The sequence below is a fragment of the Polypterus senegalus genome, chromosome 12 (assembly GCF_016835505.1).
Source record: "Polypterus senegalus isolate Bchr_013 chromosome 12, ASM1683550v1, whole genome shotgun sequence".
NCBI classification, from domain to species: Eukaryota; Metazoa; Chordata; class Cladistia; order Polypteriformes; family Polypteridae; genus Polypterus; species Polypterus senegalus.
The window spans coordinates 30,259,801-30,283,392 of NC_053165.1; the positions used below are offsets into that span (position 1 = coordinate 30,259,801).

The following is a 23,592-nucleotide window of genomic DNA, read 5'->3' on the forward strand; positions in this document are numbered from 1 at the left end:
ATACAGCATGTCAGTTCACTTCATGCACTTTCCCTTTAGTGTATTCAATTATTGACACGACCTTCTTTAACAGAATTAGTTACTGAATTCAAGAAGACCCCAGTGCTAGGTTTTAGCTTCTGGTTTTGAATTCAGTGCCTCTCTGTGCATTTGGATCTTGGAGTTTCTGACTGGCAGAGCACAGTATGGATCGGTAGACACATACTCTCTGTGCTGATTCTGGACTCTGGCACCCCCTCCAGTGTACTAAGTCTCCTTCTGTACTCTCTGTTCATCCCTGACTGTATGGCCAAATATATCAACAATACCATCTTAAAATTTGCTGATTTGCTGAGCCATCACAGGCTTGATCACAGATAATAATGAGACATCCTATTGAGAGCAGATTAGGCTCCTGTCAGTGTGGTGCCAGGAAAATAACCTCTCTCTGAACGTTGGCAAGACTAAGAAGATGATCATTGATTTCAGGAAGCTGCAGGTAAATCATACCGCCATTTACATTGGGGGCAAGGCTGTGAAAAGAGTCAACAGTTTATAAATTTCTTGGGGTTACCATCACCAATGATCTTAACTAGACAGAACGCACTACAGCGATCACCAAAAAGGCTAATTGGCAACTTTATGTTTCTCACACATCTGAGGAAGACCCGAATGTCTCCAGCAACCCTCATCAACTTTTATAAACATATTGCAGAGTCCATCCTGACAGGCTGCATGGTGTGCTGGTATGGCAGCAATTTGGTGAGGGAGCACAAAGCATTGCAGAGGGTAGTGAAAACACCACAGATCATCATAGGGATCTATTCCATGAAAACCCTAATTACAAAGAGGACTGTTTGATTTATTTTAGGTAGATTGCCCAGAGGGGACTGGGCGGTCTCGTGGTCTGGAACCCCTACAGATTTTATTTTTTTTTCTCCAGCTTTTGGAGGTTTTTTTTGTTTTTTCTGTCCACCCTGGCCATCGGACCTTACTCTTATTCTATGTTAATTAATGTTGACTTATGTTTATTTTTTATTGTGTCTTCTATTTTTCTATTAATTTTGTTAAGCACTTTGAGCTACATTTGTTTTGTATGAAAATGTGCTATATAAATAAATGTTGATTGATTGATTGATAGGCACCATCTGTGCAGGACATGCTTGTCAGATGATGTCTGGGAAAGGCAAAACAAATCATAAAGGAGCCCAGTCATTCAGCATGGACATTTTTCCCCCTCATTCCAATAAGTAGGCACCCTAGAATTATTAACACAAGAACTGTGAGATTTAGGATCTATTTTCCCCATATGTAATAAAGTTGTTCATCTATCATACTGTAAGTGATAAACTGTACATCAAGAACGGTATGTCCATTTAAATTCAGATTTTCTGGCAGTTTGCATCCAACAAGAATGACTGACTGTAAGTTATTAACTTTGGGACATTTTTCTAGTGTGCCAGAATATTTTTCTGTACAGAATTCTAGCGGGTGTTTAGTATTACAGGCAAATCGTAAAAGTCCAGGGGAGTATGGGGGGAAGCATACTAAATCGTTTTCCACAGGCTTTCTTATGTTCTAATACCAAAACTGCAATTATGTAATCAGCTCTTACTAAATGTAAGATTTCTTGAGGGAATGCAGTCTATGTGTGTCACTTGCTTTTTCGTTTTCTGCAGTGGCCTGATTTTAGCAGGGTTACTTGGCGTACGATCGCACAATAGCGGTTACGTACTTGGATAATTTCCAGTAAGTTTACAGACTTTATCATTAGCCATGGATGTCCAACTTAGAAACAAAATATCTTTAGCATCCTTAGTGCCAAGATATTTTAATAAAAGTAGTATTTACATAATAGCTGGATCATCCGACATTGTGACATATTATGAACGTCACAGAAATGGTAACTTTAAAGTCTTATAATTAATATACAATGGCAGATTCTGCCCTTTATAAAGTGATTTGAGATACAATCATTATTATCAACAGCAGATTACTGGCTATTTCAGGGTTTTCTCAGGGAAGCTGGTTGCCCCCAAATCTTTTTCTTCCACTTTCCCCAATTGCTGGCATGCTTTGGGGTAAGATGCATTCTTTTCATATCATGTAAACAAGATCATATAAAATGCGAAAGTAAGTAAAGACAGCATGTTTTTATATTTTCTTTTCTTTCAGCTGAGGACTGCTATGGTAAATGCAAAGATGGGCACTCTATCAATGGATGTCAAAGTGACTGTGGAAAAGGGGGTGAGTGAAATGACCTGAAGAGAATCAAAAGAATACCAATTAGCTGCTTAGAAAAGTGACTTGTTTTTTCAAAATAAAAGGTGTGCTGGCAGTGATGCATAGTATGAGTTGGGGATGAGTGAAAGGGAGAGCTCAGTTAACATCACCAGGAAATGGGCCGCTTTGCACACTTATGGCCTGGCACTGCGTGAACAATTAAAGCTCTCCTTTAGCTAATGCTTTAAGAAATGCTTCTGAGGGCCCCTGCAATCCAGATGTTGCAGGTTCACAGCTGCCCACCAGCAGTCACCACAGAACAAAATATGTGACCTAGGATGGATTGTGCTGTGATTCAACAACAATACACTTGGCATAGTCGGCAGGACACGGTGGATGGGTGGAGTGTGCTGGGGGTTTTGCACAGTATGGTGGAGACAGAGTGATGGAGAGAGAGAGCTCAGCTGAGATTTCCAGGTAGCACTCTGCTTTACACTGCAAATACCGTGTTCCTTCATGAACAGTTAATGGAGTTTTTCTTAGCTAATGTTTTAGGAAAGATACTTCTGAGTGCCCATGTAATCCAGATGTTGCAGGCTGACCACCAGCAGTTATCACAGAGGAAAGTATGCGCTTTGGGGATGGATTGTGGTGCGATTCCACAACAGTACACTTAGCATAGTGGGCAGGACTTGCACTGTGGTTGGGTGGAGTATGGTGAGAATGCTGCACAGTACGGAGAAGGCAGAGTGAGGGAGAGAGCTTGGATGATGTTACTAGAGAGCACTCTGCTTTACATTACTTACAGTGTGGTCCTGTGCAAAACGTTAATGGAGTTCTCCTTTAGCTAATAGTTTAGGTAAGTTGCGTTTGAGGACATTTATAATGCAGACATCGCAGGTTTGCAGCTGACCACCAGCAATTATCACAGAGCAAAATATGTGACCTGGGATGGATTGTGCTGTGATTTCACAAAAGTAAACTTGGCATTGTTGACAGGACTTGCACTTTATATAGGTGGAGTATGGTAGGAGTGCTGCATAGTATGGCGGAGGCTAAGTGAGAGAGAAAGAGAGAGAGCTCAGCTAATGTCACCAGGTAGCATTCTGTTTTACATTGCTTACAGCCTGTTCCTGTACAAACAATTAGTTGAATTCTCCTTTAGCTAATGCTTTAGGGAAGATGCTTCTTAAGATATTTGTAATCCAGACATTTACAGCTGACCAATAGCATTTAGCCCATTGCAAAATGTGCAGCCTGGAATGGATCATGGTGTGATTCCACAACAATACACATTACATAAGACATAAAATAATTGCTTCACTTAAATGGCAAATTATGTACTTGAGGACACCAGTAAAAATTAAAAAGACCACATTTAACATGACTGCAGTGGGCTGGCGCCCTGCCCGGGATTTGTTTCCTGCCTTGCGCCCTGTGTTGGCTGGAAATGGCTCCAGCAGACCCCTGTGACCCTGTGTTAGGATATAGCGGGTTGGATAATGGATGGATGGACATTTAACATGAAAACAGGACGTGTTTCTTCAAAGAAATGAACTTGAAAATTTTGAACAGACTTTTGAGTTTTTATAAAACTTTTAAAAGTTACCTAAGTAAGAGATTGGGGACAGCCTAGCCATTAGCTCACTAAGCTTGGTGGACTAAATGGTCTCCTCTTCTTTGATAACCTGCTTATGTTCTTATGAATTTGTTACTGACAAATGCACAATATGGTATGATATTTCAATTACTGTATACTCTGGTCAGCTCTACCCTATTCTTCATTAAAGGTAGGCCACCACTTTCTAGTCTATAGCTAATTCTAAATGAATGAAATGTTTCAATTTGGTTTGCACACTTAAGTACATCTCTGCTATGTCAAAATGCTCATTCCTGTGTGAATTAGTCACAGAGGTCAGAAACTGACTTTCAATGAGACTGTCAAAATTTATGCACAATATATGAACTACAGACAGCTCTGAACAGTGGTACCAAAAGGAGTTTAACAGAATGCACAACTTGTCAGGGATAGTATATGTAAGATAACAAGGTCACTAATTTTCTAAACTTGTGAAAAACAAGGCGGTATGATTAGAAGTCAGCTAAAGAATGTCTACTACTACTAAAGTATAGCTTTGAACCACACCAGAATTTATCATTTCCTCCTAAAGTGACTTCCCGTTTTCTTTCCTTTTTCTTAGAGAAGAGTGCTGTTCCTCACAAATGATTACTTTTATACTGGGATTAATGAGACTCCATTCAGGTGAGTAAATTAAAAGTATTTAGAGAAAATATTGCAGGGCCATGTCTTTACATAATTTATAATGTATATAGCCTTTTGATTATTGTGTGTGCCTACTTAGCAGTAAATGCTTATAAATTATTTCCACTCTTTATTACATATAATACCCCCAATTCATTTTTTCTTCATAATATATATATATATATATATATATATATATATATATATATATTTAGTGTGAATAATAATGACTTATAAACTTACAAATATTTGCCACAAATTAAAAATACATGGATACAAAATCAGGTGTACTGTATCATTTGAGCAAGAACAGTGTTTCTGAATCACAATCACAGAATTACATATTTTGGATGGGATTCAATCAGCACTTAGTTTATTAATAGTCTGTTGAATAAACATTTTCATTCTTCATTGATCTCACAACAAATTAACCACCAATTCCTTAGTAGTCATTTACACCTAAGTGTTTAGTGCTAGACAAGAATGCTCCTAAACCATATGTAAAGTTTTTTGCCTTTATTTGCAATGATACTATTCATGTCTAAATATTTTGGCAGGAATCAATTTAGAAAACTCCTTTTTGCAGCAGTTTTCAAGCAGTTTCATCTACATGCTTGCTCCATTGACATGAATAGTAACAATCATAAAATGCTGATAAAAATCAGGGAACAAAGAGTTTTTTTGCAGCGTTTCTGCAGGAAGTCACTGCATCTTCCTATGGAATCAGCAAACTAGAAAGAAAAAACACCCCTGTTGCTGTGCAGGCCCATGCTTTGGTTGTTGTCTGGTGACAGCTATTGATGGAAAGATTAGGAACACTGGTAGCTTGCAATCATGTTACAAGAATGGAACAAAAGCTGTAAGCATTCATTTGGTTTTAATCAGGTTAAAGATTAGTAAGCTTTTAGCTCAACAAATTCACAAGCAAGATGTTCGCAATGCAATCCCAGCAATTACCAACACAAACAGAGACATAATCATTGACCATAAAAATATAATGCACACATTTAGATACTACTATAAATCCTTATATTCTAATGAGTTTAAAGAAAACAAGACACAATTTAATGCATTTCTGGATGCATTAGAGATACCACAAATAGATACTTTTAGTGCAGAGGAATTGGATAAACCGTTGGAAATATCAGAATTATAAGATGCTATAAAGTTACTTCAGAGTGGGAAAGCAGCAGGCCCCGATGGCTACCCTGCCAAATTTTATAAGAAGTTCTCCACTCAGCTAGCTCCCCTCCTATTAGCAACACTCACAGAAGCTAAAGACAATAAAATTCTACCTCAAACTTTTCATCAAGCATTAATCACCGTCTTTCCTAAACAAAATAAGGATGTATTACAACGTGCATCATACAGACCAATTTCACTTCTGAATAATGATGTTAAGATACTCTCCAAAGTCCTAGCTAGAGGGATGGAGAAAGTACTGCCTTTAGTAATATCACAAGATCAAACTGGATTTATTAAAGGCGGACATTTAGCGTCCAATTTTCAATGCCTGTTTAATGTAATATACTTGCCTGCAAAGCCAAACATCCCAGAGATATTATCTTTGGATGCAGATAAAGCATTCAATATGATTGAATGGAGCTACCTTTTTACCACATTAGAGAAATTTGGGTTTAGCCCGAACATTTGTGCATGCATCAAACTACCATATACCAATCCAGAAGCTTCAGATTGTATTAACAAACTTAATTCAGACTACTTTAAACTAGAAGGTGGTACTAGACAAGGATGCCCCCACTACCTATTGCAATTGGCATTGTGCCACTGGCAGTTCACTGTCAAAATACTTATGAGATAAAGGGGATTATCAGAGAATGAGAATGACTAGAACAGAAAATTTCTCTATATGCAGATGATATGGTACGGTATATATCAGACCCACAAAATACTGTGCCTGCTGTCCTAACAGCACTAACAGAATTTCAAAAGATTTCTGGTCTCAGAATTAATTTGAATAAAAGTGTGCTCTTTCCAGTGAATTCTCAAACACACGATATTAGATTGGACACCTTCCCTTTTATCATCGCAGATCAGTTTAAATATCTAGTGGTACACATCACAAGTAAGCATAAAGCTCTTTATCAACAACATTTAGCTGTCTGTATGGAAGAAATCAAGCAGGACTTGCATAGATGGTCAACTCTTCATCTCACTTTAGCTGGAAGAATTAACATTGTTAAGATGAATATCCTCCCTAAGCTTCTCTTTTTATTTCAAAACATTCCAATATACATCAATAAATCATTCTTTAAGAAATTAGATTCAACCATAACCACATTTATTTGGAATTCAGAACATCCACATATCCAAAGAGCGACCCTACAAAGGCCAAAAGCAGAAGGTGGCATGGGCCTACCTACAGTAACTTTCAATTTTACTACTGGGCAACAAACATACAACAATATATAAAGATCTGGACATTGACACAAATAGATGAACATATACAGGCTTGGTCTGCAATAGAAATAAAATTGTGCAGTTTCTCTTTATATTCCTTGCTTTGCGCCCTAATAAATGCAATATACTAATAACCCAATAGTGCTTCACTCACTCAGAATATGGAACCAAGGTAGGAAGCATTTTAAGATAGAGAATCTTTTATCGGTGGCACCTCTGCATGAGAATCAGCTCTTTCAACCCTCACAAACATATGCAGTTTTTAATATCTGGAAAACATTTGGGATTAAATCACTTAGAGATGTATACATAGACAATGGTCTACGAACAATTACTTTGTAAATGTAACTTTCCAGCAACACATATCTTTCACTATCTTCAAATTAGAAACTTTGTTAAACAGAACCCGTCCAATTTTTCTCACCTCCCACCTCCCTCTATGCTAGATACAGTAAATATTGATCAGTTTTAAGGTATTAAACAGCATTCTGCAATTTATAAAACCATTTTACAGTCCCTCCCTTTCAAAGATCCAAGAGGACAATGGGAAAAGGATTTCTCCCTCAACATATCAGAAAAGGAGTGGAAGGTAGCAATGCAGAGAATTCATTCGAGCTCCATATGCGCAAAGCATTCAATTATTCAACTTAAAATTATATATCGAGCACATTTGTCTCGCTTAAAACTGTCCAAAATGTTTCCAGGGCAAGATCCAACCTGTGAACACAGCGATCAAGTCCCAGCCTCACTGGGTCACATGTTTTGGGCCTGCACCAAATGAACATCATTCTGTACCAAAAATTTTAAATGCCTTTCAGATAGCCTTGGTGTCCCAATCCCTCCTAACCCATTAACAGCTGTGTTTGGTGTACTCCAAGATGGGCTTAAAGTGGAGAAGGACAAACTGTAACTGCCTTTATTACACTATTGGCACGCAGACTTATCTTGCTTAGCTGGAAGAATCCTAACTCTCCCCTTTTAAGTCAGTGGGTGACTGATGTTATATATTATTTGAAATTGGAAAAAATCTAATTCTCACTTAGAGGATCTGTGCAGACATTTTTCAAAACCTGGCAGGGTCTAATCAGTAACATTTTAGAATAAGCTTTTAAAGCACTGAGGAAGCAGATTCTCTCCCTAATATTTTTTTTCTTCTCCATTCATCTATATTCACTTATAAATTTATCTGTTTATTTATTTTTACTAGGTTTAAGTTTTATTCTGCTGCCCATGCCCTCTTTCTCAAGAGTGGAGATTGATTTGTTTTCAATTCTATTCTTGTAAAATTTATCAATTTGTATGGAATGCTGTGTGATTTCAATAAAATAAATAAAAATTATGTGTTAAAAGGAGGATTTTGAAATCTGCCCTAAACGTAACTGGAAGCCAGTGTAAGGATCTAAGAACCGGAGTTATGTGCTCATAAATGAGTAATAGGTACATTTTTGCAGTACCTAATGTATTACCATAAATAAGTACAGAGCAATAAATATCAATATATAAGGGACCATTTAAAACTTTTAAATTAATTATTTAATATCAGATATGAACTTGTAACATGTATCAAACTAAAGAAATATAGCATTTACAGCATTACAAATTATGTAAAAATTGGCCAATGCCAGTATCTGAGTATCAGTGCTACACACAGCACTACAAGACTTTAGCTAATAGAATATATTTATGTGGGATCTGAAGGACGAAATCAAGCAACTTTTGTCTAAAAAATTTGTTTAATCAAAAACCTGTGTCTGCTTTCAAAAACTGATTTTTTTTCCTGGTTAGTTAATTGTGTTTTGCTGTTGCTTTATGAATAAGGAAAACTAATTCTTTCTTTATTGGAATTTTTTAAATTATTATTGTACATTTTTTAAACAAATATGTAGGCAAAAAATTTTACTTTACGTATAAATGATTTATTAGCCTGCCATTTCTTTTTCATGAGTAGACTTGTCAGGTTTTATCAAACCACATGCGTCCATCTTTTTTGGATCATTTTAATTATTCCCATAAGACAGATTACTTGAAAATGGTGTGTTGCATGACCATGACCCTCCTACGCAATGGCCTGCAGTCTTTCTGCCTTAAATCTGCTCGTTTCTAGTTTTGCTTCATTAATCCTAGTGTGACTCACTGTTTCCTAAAACACAAACTTGATTTTTTATTTTATTACTATCCCAAAAATTTTTTAAAAAATCCTGATTTTGCCAATCCTACAATCCAGCTCTGTAATCAGAAATCTTTAACTATAGTTGAGATCTCCCTCTTTATACACATTGACTGCCACAGTGATAACAGGCAAATGTGTTCCTGATCTCAGTGTAAAATGAGGGTGTTGTTTTAATATGCTAATCAAACACATTTTGTTATTGAGCAAAATTCACAATAAAAAGGTATTTTCTCTAAATTCTCTAAAAAAACAAAATCTATTTGAGTTACCGTTTAGTTGGCGCATGGAACAGAAATTTCTTTATGCATGCACACAGCGCAATAACTCAGCTGGGTCTATAAGTTAAGTTATATCTTGCAATCAAATGATGCATTTGCATTTTGTAATGGTGAGATACTAATTGTTAAGAAATATTCAGATGGTTGTGATTCTAATGTTATCCAAAATATCACTAATAAGAAAAAAAAAAACTGAAAATGTAATAATCTGTTCTGTGATGCCACACTGATTTTTCATTTTTATTTCAGATGCTATTAATCCTCTATTTACCTACGAATATGCTTTGTGATGATCTGAGGGAATAACAGGTGTGAAAAGAGAGAAATTTTAGGAGTGTCAACCTAACTGTCCCTGCTTACTTCTAAGTTCAAACCAAAATAAACACACAATGACATTAAAAGGACACAAAATAATTGCCATAAAAATAAAGTGGTTGCAGTTATTCAGACTCTCTGGTCTGCCTTGAAATATTCTTAGAGTTCCATAGCTCTCGTTGTTTTAGGTAGAAGTGACGCTTCCTTTCTGGTGGTCGCATTTTTATAGCCCAGGGACTGGAAGGGGGTGGAGTCAGTTGTCCTCACTGTGCGGTTTCTCTGTTTTGTGGAGGAAGGCAGTTAGTGGCAGCTCCCTCACTCTGCTTGGGGTGGTATCAAATACCTGGGAAGAACTCCGAGGGTGATACCCTGATGTGCATGCATGACAGCTTGTATTTACTATAACTGTGAAGATGGTTTATAAGATAATGCAGGTGGCACCTATCTACAGATCACTCACATATATCATTCGAGAAAATCGCCATGTCATCCACCCTCATATTTTTTGATTTTTTCATTGTCAGCACTTTTTTTTTACCATAATGGTGACCACATTCATTCCTTGCTCTCCAAGACAGACCCTAATATGATATTCATAATCCTTAGTATTTTTTCCTGAGGTTAAATAATTTGGCCATTCCAAATTAAATTAAAGTAAGGATACGCTTGTAACTATTCCATGTCAGTTTATAAAGCACAACATTTTTGTGGCAAAGTAAGACTGTAATAATCAATCTGCATTCACATTTATGTACGGTAGTCATGGCTAAAGAAAAGACTGACAAAGATAAAGTGTTGGGGCACCACCTGGGTGACCCCATGTAACTGAAGATTTTTAAAAACAAAAAAAATCACAATTGCAAAGATGTCTTCTCATACGTGAGTTCAGGATCAAACTAGAAACAAGATGACCTGTTCCCAGGTTATGTGGTAATGTGGCAGGAATGGGAGGGTCCAGGCGTACGGACAACAGAAGTGACATCAGCGATGGAGTGGCTGTCAGTTGTTCATTCTGCAAAGGGAGGAGAAGAGAAGGCATTAAAATGTACCGCCAACCCCTGGTTTGGCAGGTAATTACAGTTAACTAAAGCCCTTATGCTATGTCCCATGTACACGTGACACCATCCATCATTTACCACACATGCTTAATCCAAACAAAGGTCTGGAAGGTTGGAAGATCAAGCACAAGATAGGAATCATCCCTCATAGGGGTACCAGTCCATTGCAAGGTTTACTCACCCACATACACACTTTTAGTCACCTAGGGCCAAGTTATAGTCACCGATCAACGTCTTGGGCATAAGGGAGAAAATTGAAAATCTGGAAAATTAGTTACTGTATGTGCAATGACAGTTACAGTAAATAAACTGAAAATATCTGAGAATATATTGTACGTTACCAAAAATGCAAGGCTAAAGATTCCTTTAAAGTTTGGAGAGTTTTGTTTATTTGAAAATTATTTAATTTTAATTCTAATGTAATTTGATTCAGTGACTTGCCTTTAAAAGGAAAAACAAATGTTATTAAAGTAAAAGTGCAGATTCAATCTTGTACACAGAGGTAGTAAAAATTGAATAACAGACATTGCTCTTCTTCATTTAGCTTGGGGGTAGTTCTTTCAAGAGGACACGGTGAATACATCTTTTTTGGGAATATCTCCATAGAAGAAGGTAAGACAAGTGGTTCTACACTCATATAAAGTAGGAGAACAATCACAAAATCCAGCATACCAAATTAGCTGACTCTCTGAATTAGGTGGGCAATAATCCTCCTAGTATAGTGCAGCACACAAATAGAATAGAATGATAAGGAGATGGTGAATTGGATTATGTTAATAGGCGGTTACAAGGCACTTAGCTATGAACCTAACCTCACCTTTACTTAACGCAGCAATTGAATGTTACTGAGTGCACATATTGCTAGAATCAGCAATGGAATTCCAGTAGTTATGTGCTGAATTAGATGAGAATATATAGTGCTGGAAAATACAAGTGGGCCATCTTAAAGATGAAATGGTCATTACAAAATATGTTTATTACTGGAATCACATTTGTCAATTGTTTTGTGTGGGAAAGGAAAATTGAGGTTTAATATTTTTCTGTACTTTGTTCTAGGCTTGCATGACTTGATGCAACCAGATTTGTCATTAGCAAATGAATGGTAAGTTGACTTACTGAAAGGTAAATGACCATGGAAAATATGACCAAAGCAGGAATCATTTATATAGATACAATACAGATTATTATTATTATTATTATTATTATTATTTATACTAATAAAAGGCAAAGCCCTCACTGACTGACTGACTGACTGACTCACTCATCACTAAATCTCCAACTTCCCGTGTAGGTAGAAGGCTGAAATTTGGCAGGCTCATTCCTTACAGGTTACTTACAAAAGTTAAGCAGGTTTAATTTTGAAATTCTTTGGATTCATAACTGAATCCTACTTACGTACATATATATGTCCATAGCCTGCAGCTCGGTCGCCGTGTGAGGCGGAGTTGCATCCCGAATCACCACGCCTCCCATATAGTGGGCTGCCTGCCTATATTGTGTCCCCCATCTCCACGCCTCTCACGTAACTGACTGCCTGCCTGCCCATATAAGGCCGTCCGTCAGTAGCAATCCAAGCTGTGAGAAAACAGTAAAAAGGAGGCGTGTCAGACGTTGTGGTACATTTTCTGATGCAGCTAGATGGAAACAACTTTGTGAAGCTGCCGCCAAATACTCACAGAAAAATCCACAACTTAATAGAGACACTGCCGCTAAATACTCACAGGCAAATCCACAACTTCATAGAGATGCTGCCGCTAAATACTCACAGGCAAATCCACAAACTTCATAGAGACGCTGTCGCTAAATACTCGCAGGGGATTCCACAAGTTCATAGACACACTGCCGCTAAATATTCGCAGGCAAATCCACAAGTTAATACCAGGAATGCCTGTTAAACATGTTAGATTCACGAGTAGTGATTTGGGTAATGAACACTTCGATGAATGAAACCTGTTATCTTTACAACGGTTGACAAACACGGAATGTAACTTGAACACAACACGTCCTCCAAATACGAACCTGACTGAAAGAAATAATGATAATCAAATCCTTGATGACAGCAACACTCATAACAGTGACAAAACAATTACATTGACAATCATGTTACGTTATTTTTAAAATGTTTCCTTTTTTTTTCATAACTTCTTTAACACACTACTTCTTCGCTGCGAAGCGCGGGTATTTTGCTAGTCTATATATATAATTCACTAAGGGCACGCAAGACAGAGATCCACGCCCGCCAACTCACAGAGACCTGCCCACCAATTCTAACAAAGGGCAGCAAGACAGAGAGCTCATGCAAGACAGAGAGCCACGTCCGCCAACTCAAAGAGCCCCGCCCACCAACTCTAAGACCATGGGATACTCACGACAGAGTCCCGCCCACCATCTCTAATCCTACTTCCGTGTCCACTGTTGCTCTCGATCAAACAGCAATAATTAGCAAACAAGCAAAGATAACTGCCAGTAACATTGCAAAATTCACAATTGGTATGCCAGTTTGAAAAGATTTGAGGGTAGTTTTGAAATGTGTTATTGAATCGAGCTGATGTATATGAGAGAGAAGAGTTGAGGAGCACCAGGAGAGACGATCGAGCTCCCATAGCACAGAGTTTGATGTGTGGTACAGAAAGTAGAGCTGCAGATGAGAATCTGAGTGAGCGAGAGGAGTGTCAATCTGTAGGAGATCAGTGTGGTTGTGGAGAGCTTTAAATGTTAAGAGCAGTATTTAGTATTGTATTCTGTAGTTAACAGTGGGCCAGTGAAGTTAAGAGAGAATAGGTGTAATATGTTCAGTGGATTTAGAACAGCAGGTTATTATCCTGGCAGCAGAATTTTGAATAAATTGTAAGCGATGGATACGTTTTTGTGGGATGACAGATAGAATACCATTACAGTAATCTATACGTGAGGTGACTCGGGCATTAACCAATACTTTAGTACTGTGTTGCGTAAGAACAGGACGAAGTCTAGAAATGTTTCGGAGATGGAAGAAAGCAGTCCGAGAGATGTTACTTATATGGGAGAAATTATTTAATAATAATAATTATTATTATTATTTAATAATTGCCATTATTAGTGTATAAATGGATGTAAACGAATCTCCAAAATCTGTTGTATGTAAATGATACTGTTTAAAACGTTATTGTTTTTTCATCAGAAAACCCGGTTTCCACGTCTACCTGTATTAGTTTAAATGGCACTTTTACCACTTGCAATATGGTGGACGCGCTGACTTATCGTGTCGATTGGGCAACACAGTGAATGCAGCGTCTATCTATATATGTCTATGTTTTCCGTAGCTTGCTACAGGAAGGTACTCTCTCGACCATTGGCATTGGTTTCGATTCTTGCTATTTTCGTTATACTGCGATGGTGGTTTCCTAAGCCTTTGTTATACTGAATTCCTTTCTCACCGTTTTCCGTTCCTATTCTTACACCACCGTATGCTACGGCGGGCTTCGGCTAGTTATTATTATTTCAATTTTCTGGGCAAATAAATTTAATAAATATTTTGAAGGGTGTCATTCATCTGTTTTTTTTTTGAGATAATGATTACATTTTAATTACAATTTGGAAAATGCATATAAAGAGGTAGAAAACAATCAGTAAGTGAATGTATTCTGCTTGGATGATAAGTCGGACTTGGATCTACAAGGATCCCAAGATTTATTTTTAATTTCATTTCTTTCTTCAGTCTTCTAATAGGCATTTGTCAAATTCAAACTAAGTAAGCAAACAAAATCCATTGAATAACTGTGATCATCTCTCCTCTGGACAAGGCACAGGTTGCTCAAAAATGCCTAGCTTATTTTTAGGGAAGCTTTCGTGCCTACTCTGTTTTGTTTTCATAAATTTCCATTTCAACCTCATGTTTGTCAAGGTGTACAGCTTGTAAAAGAGGTGGTGCCACATGGAGACTCTGTCACCAAACAGAGCACCACTAGTCTTAAAAAGAACACTGATGTGGAAACACAGAGGCATATACTGAATAATAGTTTAGCCCAAAAATGGGCGATTTGAGTTAAAAATGACAAATCATAACATAATGCTCTTAGTTGTATTTGTCCACTGTTATAGGCAATTTAAAATATCTTTTAATATAATAAATACACATTGGGTACAATTGCGCTGGTCTCCCATAATCATGTTTCTTTTAGGATTCCTCCCCTGACTGGGGTTCAAATACCTGTTTTTTATTTTAACATTATTTAGTTTCTTTACGTCTATGCAACTTCTCTTTTGTACCTTGTGTTTTGTGGACGGGTCTCCAAGGTTCTGGGCCACCTGCCCATTACCATTAAGGGTCTAACCTTAGGTCTATAAAGGCAGATGAAAACCAACAGTCCCTTGCAGTTCATTCTGAATGCACTCATGATGGTGGTGAGTTTCTCTAGTGTTTGTCGTTATTGTTCTTCTTGTGATGTATTGGATTTTTCATCTCTGTGCTCTGTTTTTCTATTAGTGTTTGGATTTTTGTTTTGGGGCATTGTTTTCCTTGAATTACAACTCCATTTGCCTTTGGTATTCTTTGGGAGCTTTGATTATTCCAGATTTTTTTGTAAAAGAAATCTTTTATTTACAAAGGTTCTTCTATGACAGTTTCCTCCTCTAGTGGGCATTTTGAGCTATTTTGGGACTTGTTATGCTTCAGAACTCTTGAGTTCATAACACCTATTGGGTATAACAGCAAGTGTGTTCTGAACGTGTTCCCATTTCCAAGTTCCTTTTGAAGAAGTACTTATTCTCTCCAAAAAAGTATTCACTTGTATTCTTGAATCTCCATGGGCTTATAGAATGTACTACAAATCTTAATACTTGTAGAATTCAGTGCTCCTGCACCTGTTTAATGGGTTATTTCACTCCAACAATTAATCAGCTTCATTCCCAGGTTCACCTGTCTGTTATTGGGTTATCTCTGACAGAATCAAACTGGAGCAAAAGTCAATCAATCTTCTTCTTCTTCTGTTGGCTTCTCCTGTTAAGAGTTGCCACAGCAGGTCATCTTCTTCCATATCTTTCTGTCCTCTGCATCTTCTTCCGTTACACCCAGAACCTGCATGTCCTCTCTCACCACATCCATAAACCTTCTCTTTCGCCTTCCTCTTGCCTGGCAGCTCTATCCTTAATATCCTTCTCCCAGTATACCCAGCATCTCTCCTCAACACAAGTCCAAACCAATGCAATCTCACCTCTCTGACTTTGCCTCCCAACCGTCCAACTTGAGCTGACCCTCTAATGTACTCATTTCTAATCCTATCCATCCTCATCACACCCAGTGCAATTCTTAGCATCTTTAACTCTGCTACCTCCAGCTGTGTCTCCTGCTTTCTGGTCAGTCTCACCGTCTCCAACCCATATAACATAGCTGGTCTCACTTATGTCCTGTAGACCTTCCCTGTCACTCTTGCTGATATCCGTCTGTCACAAATTACTCCTGTCACTCTTCTCCACCCATTCCACCCTACCTGCACATTCTTTTTCACCTCTTCCACAATCCCCATTACTCTGTACTGTTGATCCCAAATATTTAAACTCATTCACTTTTGCCAACTGTACTCCTTGCATCCTCACCATTCCACTTACCTTCATTCCTCTCCTCTTGTAACATTATAGAAGGAAGCACTTTCGTTATAGTTTTGCTAATACCTTCTCCAGGATCTTGTTATTGTTACTCAGCAGAGAGACTGGTCTGATTGATGTCAGCTTGGTAGAAAGGGTTATACTTCTGGTTTCACTTAATTTTAGTAGAGGAACTGATCACTTTTGATTAAGTTTCAGCATTTCAGTGCTTGATGTGTTTTCTTCCTGGGAAAATAAAGTAAATAGTATCACTTGTTGCAGGATTTACTGTGTGACTGACATCGATCCTGATCATCGAAAGCTCTCACAAATGGAAGCTGTATCAAGATACCTTACAGGACAAGAGCCTGACCTGGAATGTGAGTATATATATTTGTACCTAAAGTAATAACATGTAGAGCAAATTTACATAGCATTACGTTGACAGCTAATCTATTAATTTAGATTAAAATAAATTACAAATTTAAACAAATTAATTCTAGACGAATGCAATTATTTGTGTTAATTGTTTTGCATTTTATAACCTGACAGCAAGGTAAAATAGTAAATTAAATGAGGTCTGTGGAATAAAACACCATTCATGAAGTTACTGAAGTTATTATAATGCTGTTGAGTGAATAGATGACTTAAGATGCAGTCTCTGATCTTAGTTGTGAAAGGCAAGGAAAGTCAACACATCAATAATTTAAACCTAGCATAAAATTTAAACCCACTTCATGAAGTATTAAAGAAAAAAATCAAAGTACAGAGCCCTCCATAATGTTTGGGACAAAGACACAATTTTCATTGATTTACCCCCTCTGGTCCACAAGTTAAAATTACAAATGAAACAATTTCAGATTTGCCTAAAATGCACTTTACAGTCTTTAATTTAAGAGGTTTTGCATACATTTCATTCACAGCATGTAGAAATGACAACACTTTTTCTACATGGTCCCTCCATTTCAGGAGGCCATATTATTTGGGACATTTCAAGTACATTAAAGCAGTCTTATTTAGGATTTTGTCGCTTATCCCTTGCACGCAAGGACAGCTTGAAGAATGCGATTTGTAGACATCATCAGGTGCCGAGGATCTTCTCTGGTGATGCTCTGCCAAGCCTCTAATGCAGCCATCTTCTGTTCCAGCTTGTTTCAGGGGCTTGTCCCCTTATGTTTTCTCTTCAGTATATGGAAGGCATGCTCAGTTGGATTTTAATTGGGTGTCTGTCTTAGCCTTTTTACATTTTAATTTTGAAAATCTTAGCGGTATGTTTGGATCATTATTTTGTTGTAGAATGAAATGCTGTCCACTGAGTTTTGAGACATTTACTGGAACTTGAGTAGATCAAATGTTTCTGTACACCTTAAAATTCATTGTGCCACTACTGCCAGCAGCTACATCATCAGTGAAGAGAAGTGTGCCACTGCCTATGGACACCATATATGTGAGGCTCTTTGCATCATTCTATTGCTGGTTCATCTTTGTGTCATCTGTCCACAATACCTTTTTCCTGAATTCTGCAGGCTCTTTTAAGTACCTGTAATCTGGCCATGTGGCTAACTAGTCGTTTGCATCTTACAATGTGGCTTCTGTATTTCTGTTCATGAAGTCCTCTGCAGATAGTTGTCTCTGACACACACACATCTACCTCCTGAAGACTGTTTCTGATCTGTCGGACAGGCATTTGGGGAATTATTTTAACTATAATGAGGATTCTTCAGTCAGCAGCAGAACAGGTCTTCCTTCGCCTACTTGTTTCTTTGCAATTACTGTGCTCACCAGTGCATTCTTGCTGCATTAATGATATTCCAGACAGTTGATTTAGGTAATCCCATGGTTTTAACAATGTCTCTAATGGTTTCATTCTTGTTTTACTGCCCCATAATGGCTTCTTTGAGTTTCATATTGCACAGTTCTTGTCCTCATGTTGAACAATTGCCACTATTTCTCCAAAGAGTAGGGGTAGCCGAAGTATCTTATGAATCAATGAAACACACCTGAGGAAACAGAAAAATATGTTATGCCAAACATTATGGTGCCCTAAAATAGGGGACCATATACAAAACGTATGTAATGAATGTCTGCAGTATGCTGTTTAATCATGTGTGAATTTTTTGATCTGTAAATTTTAATTGTGAAGGAGCGGGGTAAATCAAGGAAAAATGTGTCTTTGTCCCAACATTATGGAGGGCACTGTTTCTGGCTGTAATTGTAGTGTACCACAGGGTGACCACCAATGGCTACCTCCAACTTGATTTGTGAAAAAAAGTGTAGAAGGCAGTAGGCATTTAGGTTCTGAGCCTGTTCCAACTAGACTAAAGGAACAAGAGAGTCATTTAAATATAAAAGAGAGCAGTGTTAATTAAAAACATAATTTAAAAAAAGTATTTAGTTTGCCCAGTTAATCTGTTAATATTTAAATATTTAATATTGACATTTAAAATATTTAAACCTTTTTACTTTACTATGAGATGTTGACCTTGCCTAATACTTTGTGTCTCAACTAAACTTTGCATGCCCAAACTCATTTCTGGTTTTATCTTGCTTTCAGTCTCTAAGTTTTTGTAATATATGATATTCCACTTTGCACTTCTGAGTAATGCTTTTGTGCCCCTTTCTGTGCATTAATGAATCTGTTCTTCCAGTTTCTGCAGATAGCAACAAGATAACTAGGTCTTTCCAATAAATGATGGTGCACAGTGATTTAAAATCTACCATCTAAAAGCTCCTACAAATGGCTAAAGGAAGTAATAAGCACTAGATTTCTAAATTCCATTTGGAGATTAAATTAAATGCAGATTTGGCAAATCCAAAATGCAACAGAGAAAAAGTAGGGTTTCAGGCATGCATTTTATATTAATGACAGAACCTTAGTGAGAGAGTTACAGAGAGCTGCATGATGGAAGACTGGAAAAGGTTGCCTGGGCATTGGAATTTAAAGCTTTGAAAGTCAATAAAATATTTTGAAGAGAAGATCAACTAGAATATAATCCATCCATTTGGCGGGTGAAGTGTTTATAAAGTTAGGCATTTTGAATGCAGCATTTTTCATCCTTCCATGCACACTGTCACGCATGTGCACCAGAGAGAGTCACCTTCCAGGTTCACCAAAAGTAAGAAGTACCACCCTCGGACAAAAGGGGGTGCTGTCACTAATTGGTTTTGTCTCTTTTTTTCCCTCACAGCCTTGAGGGCAACTAAGCCAAGAAATCCCTGCCTCTTCAGGTCACTCCCGGAAGGTGGCATCTTGTTTTGGTGCTGACCTTGAAAATGTGCAGAGCTTGCTGTCAAGGGAAATTGTACCTCACAAACTCTGCACTCAAGTACATCCTTTTCATTGGTTTTCTTGATTTTTTTTTGTTCGAATTAAACAGGGTTTTGCCCCAAGCTTTTGGCTTTTTCCCCGTCTCTTCATTTGCCCTGCTACAACCCATTGTGGACTTGAACCCGGACACACACAGACAGACATCATAAGTTCACCACACACCCTTTATTTACAATGATTTACAGTTAGTTACTGCACTCCCCAGTGCCTCCTGCACCGTTCCTCCAAATATCCAGGCCTCACAGTCCTCATGCCTTTCTCCTGGCCGCCTCCAATCCTCTCTCCAGCTCCGTCTCTCTTCCACCCGACTTCCACTCCCGACTGAAGGGAGGCGGTCCCTTAAATAGGAACCCGGATGGGCTCCAGCTGCTTCCCGGCACTCCTCCATAGACACGTCCCAGCGTGGCGGAAATGCCGGCTGCGCACCCAGAAGCCCTCCGCGTGTCCCCTGTCTTCTTCCCCCCAGCACTTCCTGTTGTGGCGGAAGTGCTGGGCCCCAGACTTCTACAGGCACCGGGGCACCGCCTGGCAGTGGCCACGGGTCCCTACAGGGCTGGGCTTCCAAGCCCTTTACCCGTGGCCCCCAACATAACCAGGGCGGTCGACCATTCGCGGTCTGGAGGAGGTACAAGCCCTCCTCCGGTCCTCCTGGGCATCCCGGCCGGGGCTGCCACACCATTTGTAAACCATTTATCCAATTCAGCATTGCAGGTTACCAGTTCTGATTCTAAAATAATCGGGCAGTTAACTGGATTCAACCCTTGACAGGATGCCAGTTCATTGAAGGGCAGCAACCTTTTGAAAAGTGCTATAAAGCGATTCAAGCAAGAATACTATTGAGAATTGTATTAATCTGTTTTGTAAGGTAACAAACAAATGGCAGGTTTAATCCTGGAATGTGAATGGAGAGGGAGGATTGTTATGCAGTGTTTTGTATTAGACAGAAAAATGGTTTGTTTGTAGCTGATGTGGTACTCAAAGATCAGTGTGACATCATATGCAGGTTGTAGTTTCATAATTTGAGCTGGCAGTCCCACAAAAATCAGTTCACTTTCTGTAATTGTCATCTTTACCGTTATCCAACATCCATGTACTGATGTCAACACGACAGGCAGTGTAGGCTGAGGATTTGCTACATATCAGTGAGGAATGAGGTAGTTGTCATTGCAAACAAAGACTTCTCCAGCAAGTATTAAAAACATTTCATTGGTGTGTTCAATAGTTTTTTCCTGTGTCATTCCATTTTATTGCACATTCCCTTTTATGGATTTCAGTGTTACGATTTCTTTGGCTGTGTCTTTTTATTCAGTAAATATCAACATCTAGTTGAATGTCATGTGCATAGCTGTATTGGAAATATGCTTAATAAGAAAAATGTTGATGTTTTGAATACTTATTTCCACCCCTGTGAGAATTTTAGTGGCAGCTGTAGAAATGGACCAAAAACCTAACTTAAAGGAACTCTATATAGTAAAAAAAATGATTGATAGAACTTCTTAATTTAATAATGTGTAAAAATTCAATGTGAATCAATTGAGTGATTTAAACACAATTGTTCTTAATCGAATGCTAACCTCATTAGTTAACTTGATTGTAGTGAACCAATTTAACATGAATTATTTGAGTTACCCAAAAATGTTTTAGTTGATTAATCTTGAAACAAATGGTTTTGTTACACTGAATAAATGCATTTTAGCTGAACACAATTCAAATGAGCTGACTGCATAATTGTACATGACAAGGAACAAATTCAATTATGTTAACCTATAACACAAATTTTCATTTTTGTCTTTTACATATAAGGATTAACCATTCACATAATTTAGCATAATGTAACCCAGCAACCAGTTACAACAGATCAAAGTTTCGTGAACTACGTGTTGGTGCTTGTGGGTCGTGAGTCACTGTTGTATATGATGTGTATGGGTTGCCCATGATTTGTGAAGTTGGTTGTTGTGGGTCGCCGTGGGTAGTTTAGGAAATCAGTATTGCTCTGATATTCTACCTCAAAACTCTGACAAATGGCTGCGATTCTCCAAACGGGAGCCCCCTCCCCCCCTCCACCCATCGCTGTAACGATCAACCATGAAACTCTCAATGGTTGTGAAGAACTGGGTCTCGAAGACACTAAGAAAGACAAAATTAAGTTGTGATAAAAACAATTTTAAGAAACTAAAATTTTTAGATAACATAAGTTCCACATGTCACTTTGAGAAAAAAAAAAGTTGCTGTCGTGATGTAGGTAGGGTGTGTGACACGATTGCCAGATTCACAACGACATACTAGCCATTTTCAAAACCAAAAAAGGTCTTTCGTACTTAAGAAGGTCCTGTTATTTCCATTCTTTCCCTGGGTCTTAAAATTGTTTGAAATATTTGTCAGAAAGGGGTAATTCCTAATTTTGTATATTAGCTACATTTATGCTAATAAGGCACAATGGCATATATAATAAGTGTAATTGAAAAATAACTGGTTGTTAAGATATCAGGTCTGGTTCAGAGCTCATTATCTCCTGAGCGTTAGTGCAAAAATTGGTGACACCTTCTCTGAGTTCCTCGGATTTCTAGTCCTTTGTCAGGAAGGGGTGGAGTCAGTTGCCCTCCCTCGTTGTATTCCCCTGGTTGTGGGAAAAGAAAGAAACTATACCGTTGCAGTGGTCCAGTGCTGCTAATATTCACACCATCGATGAGATGGTGATTTATTTAATTTTTTGGTGGAGATTCTAGGGAAGCACCTGGCCTTGGCCCGACCCGCACACACTCACAAACAGAGACACAAAACGAACGAATGAATGAATAATATATTAAATGAAAACCCAATACACAACAACAACAACAACAACAATCAGACAAACCTCCCCTTTCCCCTACGTTGATACAGTTGTAACATAACAATGAACCACAACAATAAACACTCACAACAATTTCCTAATACAGTCCAATACAGCAAAAGCAGTTGAAATGGTATGGGGTGAAGATGAAAATCCCGAAAACAGCTTCCATAGAAAATGAGTGAAACAGTCCTACTGGTAGTCCTGAGAGGTGAGGGGTGAGAGTTGCAGGACTCCTTTTTAAGATTCACAATGATTAATCCACTACTATACACACGACAGGCAGGCACAAGACAGTTCATTCACATAAACACTGATCTCCTGTTGTTCCACCAGGCCCCACCTTTTCAACTTTCCCGCTGGCCTCTTTCGTCCCCAGCAGACCCTGCTTCTGGTTCAGTCATTCTATGTGGGTAATCCCCCTTGGGCTGCTGGGAAATGGAGTTCTTCCCACAGTAGCACTGCTACACTGTTATCAACAGCGCCCACTCTCATCCCAGGGTGGGATTGCTTACCCAAAATGTGTCAGGAGGGTGATCCACAGAAACACATGCGTGACAGTGCATTATTGGTCTGTGGGGTGTTGTTGTCTTCCTCACCTCATTGTTAGGCTCATTGCTGTGCCCTCTGCAACTTCATAGGGAAACCATCACTCTTTCTGGCACAAGAGTTTTTGGGTTGAAGTTCCCTTCTTGAAATAATACTGCTTCTCAGTCTTCTCAGACCCGACTCAATCACTGCCACAGAGCTTGGCGTGTAAGAATGGATCATAGAGCTAGTCAACAGTGTCCAGCTCCAAGGATCTACAGAGAGTGTAGCTTCCAGTTTCAAATAAAGTTTGTGAGCTTTTGTACCATACAGAGTGGGTGGCCTTCTACTCCAAACACACAGATGCACCCATTTAAAGGAATGTGTAGTCTTTGTTGATTATGCTGAGGTTCCTTTCTGTTAGAGATCAAGTGCCTTGTTACTTTGGCCTTCGGAGTCAGCCAGAGTTCTGTTTGAGTTAAGAAGCTTAAATGAATGTTCATGTGGCCACCATTCTTGTGAAGGAGTCTTTGCAGACAAGTCAACTCAACACTGATTTACACCTTTTTTATCACATAAAGTACAGTGCTGACCAAAATACATTGTGAAGCCCAGTGCGCATACAGCCGCCCTATAC

At 38.4% G+C, this 23,592-nt stretch overlaps 1 protein-coding gene across 1 annotated transcript in view; it reads left to right on the top strand.

The window, feature by feature from the left end:
• LOC120540210 (voltage-dependent calcium channel subunit alpha-2/delta-4-like) overlaps positions 1 to 23,592 on the top strand; it is a 619,956-nt gene that overhangs the window by 115,375 nt on the left and 480,989 nt on the right. Inside the window, exons 17-21 of the mRNA XM_039770774.1 lie at positions 2,155 to 2,226; positions 4,404 to 4,465; positions 11,252 to 11,319; positions 11,764 to 11,809; positions 16,552 to 16,649. Coding sequence (XP_039626708.1) covers positions 2,155 to 2,226; positions 4,404 to 4,465; positions 11,252 to 11,319; positions 11,764 to 11,809; positions 16,552 to 16,649 — 346 coding nt within the window. The remainder of the gene's footprint in view (positions 1 to 2,154; positions 2,227 to 4,403; positions 4,466 to 11,251; positions 11,320 to 11,763; positions 11,810 to 16,551; positions 16,650 to 23,592) is intronic.